The 7,035-nt window shown below is 35.7% G+C and overlaps 1 protein-coding gene across 1 annotated transcript; it reads left to right on the forward strand.

Moving 5' to 3' along the window:
* The first annotated feature begins 5,023 nt into the window (after positions 1–5,023).
* On the forward strand, positions 5,024–5,830 carry LOC125369994. Its single transcript, XM_048373540.1, has one exon. It carries the CDS (start codon positions 5,024–5,026, stop codon positions 5,828–5,830), a length of 807 nt encoding a protein of 268 aa, XP_048229497.1.
* Positions 5,831–7,035: the final 1,205 nt, after the last annotated feature.

Consider the following 7,035-nt stretch of genomic DNA (forward strand, 5'->3'; position numbering starts at 1 on the left):
AAAATATATATTAGATTAAATTAAAAATTAAAAAAAATTAAATATAAAAAATTTAAATATCTATTAAATTAAACTAAAATATTAAATTAATTAATAAATATAAATTCAAACAAATAAATATTAAAGTCCCGGTACGAGCCCCATTTCAGAAAAGGCTTCCATGCATAACATGGAATTAAGGATTTTTTTCTTATCAAATTCCATAATATAGAAACACTATTAAAGAAAAAAACTTGAGATGTCTACCACTCGAGCAACCAAATATCAAGAATCAAAGCTTTTTTTTTTTTCCTTCTTCTTGTTCTGATTCTCTGACAAGCTCGACAGTGATGAGTGCATTAAAGTTTCCATGTTCAACAAATTATTGATAAAAGGGAATATAATTCCACTTCAGAAACTCTAAATTACAATTCTTGTCTTCTCATCCAGTGCTTATAACAAAAATGAATTATTTGCTTCTGACCCTATATTTTCTTTTAAGACATCTAATACATGAATTCTCATATGAATCTATTCCATCTGCAAAGTATGTTTCTCCATTTTCTGGCCTATTTGTATGGATAGATGCCGAGGAAGCTGCTTAAGAAAATTGAATTTCTTAACTCTCTTTTACATATAAGTTAGAGGAACAGCAAGAATTTCGAATCAAAGACACCATCTTGATAAGATAATACAGAATTAGCCAATCCCAATGGGTTCTTGTCCATGTTGTTCAGTTTTATGAACTGTCATTTCAATTATAAAATTTTAATTTGTTTATTATAATAATTCAATTTTTAATTTTTTTTATCATTTAACCAAATTGCCAATTAAAAATTGACTTACCGTAATTTTTTTATTTTAATTACTTTTTCGGTATTAACTATTTTACCATGTACGAATATTTTATTTGCAAAATAAATAAAATAAATTATTATCACAAATTATTGATGAAAGAAAATAAATTAAAATGAAATTAAATAAAAAATTTATTGATAATTTATAATATCGAATTTGAAATGACTAACTCCAGCTATTTTCTTCCAAACTGATGTAAAATGGAGAATATATGTTCAAATCCTAATGAAGGAACATGTATACATTCTTGGCACTCAGCTACAACCTAAAGGTTCTTAAATTAGACATCACATTTTCAACTCCTATGATACATCATTATCAGCTCATATCACCCACAGAGTCTAATTGAATATATGAATGGAGCTCATATACCATATGCATGATAAATCATCCCCTAATGGACAGGCCGCAATCCACATGTGATGCACTTGTTCAACATAAGATCAGTTTAGACCTAGAAGAACCTTCCCTGGATAGATAAACTTCTGGACATACAACAGAATAGCATTTAAAACCTCAAACTTTTCTTTCTCAAACTCTAAAAATAATGACAATTCAGAGAAAAATATATAATAACAGTAATAATCTTCCCACCCAATAGTAAAGTGTAATCATAAACCACTTTTCATATTTAAAGTGGAGAAAGTGCTTTACTGCTTTTGTCATCAAGAAGCCTCCTAGGAGTGAGGATTTGGTTCGGACAAAATAAATGCACTCAAATGAGTCATAGAGAGACATAGACCAGTAATTGGCTCTAGTATGATCATGTTGGGCAAGGCAATGGAAAGTGGGTCACCACTAATCATTCCCTGCTTGCCCCAACATCTACTCACTTTTCTTCAAAACAAAGCCATACAACTTATTATAATCTCTAAACCTGCCATCCCTCAACTTTTCTTTTTCAACTACATAAATCTTCATTAATTTCCATACCCCACTATACCTGTCGGATCTATAAAAGTTACTCTGCCTTTTTTTCCCCCTCCTTTTCATGGCCCCTTCAGTTGATTATATTAACCAGTATTTTTACTTCCATTTTCATGGGCCAGAGTATCAAATGATCTCTATGCAGACTTGCTGCATATTCACGACCCAATTGCATTCAAAAACCGAGATACAAATGCATGATAAAGTATGATCAGATGAGTGATACAGTAAAACTCGCAAGTTACATAACCATACTAAACAGATAAATATGAAATAGGATGATAAGTAAGCAATTTGAGTACGTGTGCAGCAAAAGTTGGGGTTGTCGTCACACAACATTTTGCTTCTGTCTTTTACAGATGCTTTGCCACAATATCTTCTCCTGTCCAATCTTCTCAAATTTTCCTCCATTGTTTTTTTTTTTCCCTGAACCTTTTCTTTTACTTTTGTCTTAGTATGCGTGGGAAAAACGCATGCATATCTTGATTTTTTCTTTTCCTTGAGAACCCAAAAGGAAGCACTAACGCGTCTCGAAAGAGAATTGAAAAGTAGCCCCCAATAAACACCCCTTATCTCCTGTCTCAGTTACATCATTTTCTCAGCCATACTGGTCCTGTTTTATCTTTTCCTTTAGACCATACAACCTTAATGGAGAGTTGGTTCCACAACACTCTTACTTGGACAACTTCAATGGCTTCCAAATCAGGGGTTTTCTTCTTTTTATCCCCAGTCCACTTCTTTTGTTTCCTCATCTTGTCTTTACAATTCTATATATGTGATCTTATTAAAGGTCAACCAAGCATTTAAAACAGAAGTCCCTATCGTTGTATCTTGTGTTTTTCCCTCCTCCAAAAGACACCAGGCTAGCACCAGTTTTGTCCCTCTAATATTACTCCTCTTGTCAACCCACCAATTGCATGCAAAACGCATAAAAAGAGAAGCTAATTCATATAATGTAATCCCTAAAGTATGACGTCATTGTACACTAAATTACGGCCACAATTATGCATCTAGATATCATTTTGTCAAGTTCAATCTTTCATATTTACTACTAATGTTGCAAGGCTAGAAAAAAGAAGTACATGAGACTCGAATTCATTAATCAAGATGCCAGCAAGCAAGTAAACTTAAATCATCAAAACTGCCAGATTCATAGAAGTTTTTCTTTTCTTGATAAGCAAACATAAAAGTTGAGGAAATCAAGTCCTAGCAGCTTATAAAGATTAATGGAGACAAGGTAAATAAATTGCATCTACTCCTAAGTTTTGTTTCAACTTCCTGGTCAAAGAATGTTACAGGGTCCTGAGTATGGTCCTAAATTCTATCAGAGAATATAGTCCATAAGTCTTACGTGTCTGAAAATGATGCAGTCCATATAAATATATATGGATGAATTTGGATGTGGAGATAAAGATAGGAGCCAAAAAGATAAATCCACTATGTATACGGGTGCCCATCCATGATTGTTAACTAATCTTCTGGTCCTGTTGCAGAAATGTAAGAGAGCTTCCATATCATTTCTCTTTCGGTTTTAGGGATAAGAACAGGCAACATTGGGTACTTTCGGTTGATGACTGGCCATTACAACTCTCTCTTTCTCACAGAGTGACACATCCTCACTGGATGGTTTTAACATGCTTCCAATAAACTTTTGCATATCCTTTTCACTAAAATAGACACTATTAGGTTATAAAGCTATTACCACAACAATAGAAAGGAACGATGAACTACCAAAAACACCAATGACACACAATGAGGTATCTCATAAATGATGGAGGACTAGGGCACCAATTGAACAAAATATAAAAAAATATTCAGATTAACACTATCAACTCCTTGGAAAAACCAAAGCAGATTAAAGATTAAAAAAGTGAAGAATTTTACTGGAATACTAGAATCAGCAGCAATCAAATAGGATACTGGGAAAGCATATGATCTCAGTAAATGCATTCAAAGTTCTGGTAATATGCAAGCAATTTACCCTTAGTTGAGAAAGAAAGCAGCACTGCAAATGGTGACAATCTCAAAGAAGCAATCATCAACAGCATTTGCAACTTATAATCTACCACCAACATCTAACTATTCCCTAATCATAGCCTTGCTAGAAAGAAATCTACTTGAGATGAAGTTTCCTTTATCATGCTAAAATATTATCAAAGCCAAAATTATTTAAATCTTAACCAATAACTTGATGTAGTATCTTAATTTTTGAGCATACACAGATAGGAGGAAAAATAAAATATTCTAGACTACTCAAATGAATCTCTCAACATCAAACATTTTTCCTATGTAGTCCAAGACAGTCCATTTCTGAGCCCAAGAAAACAGGCTTTGCAGCCCAGTTAACTGAACATTCTGCATATAATAGAAAACTTGTCTGAACCAGTTATGGGGTACATGATTACTAATGAAAAATGTGCTTAAATCTTGTAATTCTAGTTCACAACTCCCAATTTGTTACCAAACTCATCCCTGTTAAACACTGTAATTAAAGGTTTATTGTAAGGGTAGTATAGTCTTTTCTATGATTAGAGTATAAATAGTCATCTTTCCTTTATTTTTAGGTTAACCTTCTTTTGATGATGTACATTATGATTTTCTCTCAATCTTTTTATGGTATCAGAGCTTAATTGTTTTGCAATCAGAAACAGCCTCGACGTCTGCTCGTTCTTCCTCTTCTTTGCTATGTGCGTTGCTGCTGTGTGTCTTCTTGTGTGCGTTAACTTGCTGTGTGTTCTTCTTGTGTGCGTTCTTTGCGGTGCGCCACTGTGTTTTTTCTTTGTGTGCGTTCGTGTGCGCTCATCGCGTGTTTTCCATCCCTCGACATCCGCCGTTCTTCCTCTTCTTTCGCTGCTTCTATTTCTTGTCGTATGCGTTCTTTGTGCGTCGGCATTTCCACTTTGCACACCACCTGCTCGACAAAACTCCCCTGTTCAATCTGTTGTGCAGACTGCTGCTGTTCGTGGCGTATTGGTTTCGGACGAAATTCTTGTAAAGACGAGAATATTGTTAAAGATAGTTGCAACAAACAATGACGTTGGCATGCCACCTGCTCGACAAAATTCTTTAAGGTTGGATTTGTTGATAGGGGCTGCGGCTTAAATTTATTTGCTTGGTGGAAAATTATGCATTGTGGTTTCATATTGATAAATGGTTATGGCACATAAGCAATCTGTGAAAGTAGATTTATTGCCCCTTCTTTGGAGTAATTGATTGTTGTTGATTTCTGTTGAATTTTCCTTTCTTTTGTCTGTTCCATATGGCTGAAGCTAGAGATGATTCGCTTCAAGCAGTTAGTGTTCAGTTGGATGGTAAGAATTATGCATATTGGAGCTACGTGATAAAAAATTTCTTGAAAGGGAAACAAAAGTGGGGATATATTTCGGGTGCTTATATTAAGCCTCAAGATGATGTGGCATTATTGGATAAATGGGAAGTTGATAATTCAAAAATTATTACTTGGATCAATAATTCTGTTAAGCATTCGATAGGCACCCAATTAGCAAAATATGAGACGGCTAAGGAGGTTTGGGATCACCTAGCTAGACTGTATACACAGTCTAATTTTGTAAAGCAATACCAGTTGGAGTCTGACATTCGTGCTCTTCAGCAGAAAAGTATAAGTATTCAGGAATTCTACGATGCTATGACAGATTTGTGGGATCAGTTGGCTCTCACAGAACCTGCTGAATTACGAGCCTTTGGGCCCTATATTGTACGAAGAGAGGAGAAGAGATTGGTACAGTTTTTAATGGCCCTTCGTGATGAGTTTGAGGGACTTCGTGGGTCTATTCTGCATCGTCATCCACTGCCTTCTGTTGATTCTGTTGTTAGTGAACTTTTGGCTGAAGAAATTCGTTTGAAGTCCTCGATTGTAAAAGAGGTTTCTCCAGCTTCTACTCCATTTGTTTTTGCCATGCCTCCTCGATCAAACTCTAAATCTCAGTTCAGGCCATATGGATCTGTTGCTCGTGATGAATGCGGGTTTTGCAAGCAAAAAAGTCATTGGAAATCTCAGTGTCCGAAATTGGGCAGAGGAAAACAACAACAGTTTCATCAACAATAGCAGCAACAGTCTCATCAGTGGTCGTATCGATCACCGCCTCTCCACAATGGACCTCTTCTTCTACCTCGTCCTCACAATGCATTGTCAACCTCCTCCTTAGACCCATCATTGATTGAGCGGCCAGTTCCTTGCTTCGACCTCATGCCATGTCTGCTTCCTCTCAAGTAGGTCTGTCATCTAGTCCTTCAGGTATATCCTCTTCCTCCTGGATTTTAGATTCTGGTGCTTCAAACCATATGTCACCTAATTTATCATCATTTACTTCTCTAACCCCTGAAATTTCAGTTCCTGTTATGAGTGCTAGTGGTACACCTATGCCATTGCAAGGTGTTGGTTCGGTTATTACGCCTTCTCTATCTTTATCTAATGTCTATCACATTCCTAATCTTGCTTTGAATCTTGCTTCTGTTGGTCAGATTTGTGATACTGGATGCTCAGTATCATTTTCTTCTTCTGCTTGTTTTGTTCAGGATCCACAGTCTCAGAAAGTGATTGGGATCGGCCATAGAGAAGGAGGACTTTATGTATTGGATCAACTCAAAACCCCTCACACTGCGGCTGTTGTTCCTGGTGTGAATTTGTCATCCTTTCGTTTGAATCCCTTTTCATCTGTGTTTTATTTGTGGCACTCTCGCCTTGGTCATGTCTCTGTGTCTCGTTTAAAATTCTTAGTTTCTACAGAAGCTTTAGGAAATTTGAAAACTCATGATATTTCTGATTGTAGTGGTTGTAAACTAGCCAAGTTTAATGCATTGCCTTTTCCTAAAAGCACTACTATATATGTCTCTCCTTTTGATCTTATTCATTCTGATGTATGGGGACCCTCTCCTGTTTCTACAAAAGGGGGTTCTCACTATTATGTATCTTTTATTGATGATTGCACTCGTTATTGTTGGGTTTATCTTATGAAACGTCGTTCAGACTTTTTTGGCATTTATAATGAGTTCCGATCTCTTGTAAAAACCCAACATTCAGCTGTTATCAAATGTTTTAGATGTGATTTGGGGAGAGAGTATACTTCTCATGCTTTTAAGGATCTACTTACTTTAGATGGTACAATTTACTAAATTTCTTGCACTGATACTCCTGAACAAAATGGAGTTGCTGAGAGAAAATATAGGCACATTCTAGAGACTGCACGATCACTCTTATTGTCCGCTAGTGTTCCTAGTGAATTTTGGGGGGAAGGAGTTCTTACTTCTATT

The sequence above is a fragment of the Ricinus communis genome, chromosome 5 (assembly GCF_019578655.1).
Source record: "Ricinus communis isolate WT05 ecotype wild-type chromosome 5, ASM1957865v1, whole genome shotgun sequence".
Lineage (NCBI taxonomy): Eukaryota > Viridiplantae > Streptophyta > Magnoliopsida > Malpighiales > Euphorbiaceae > Ricinus > Ricinus communis.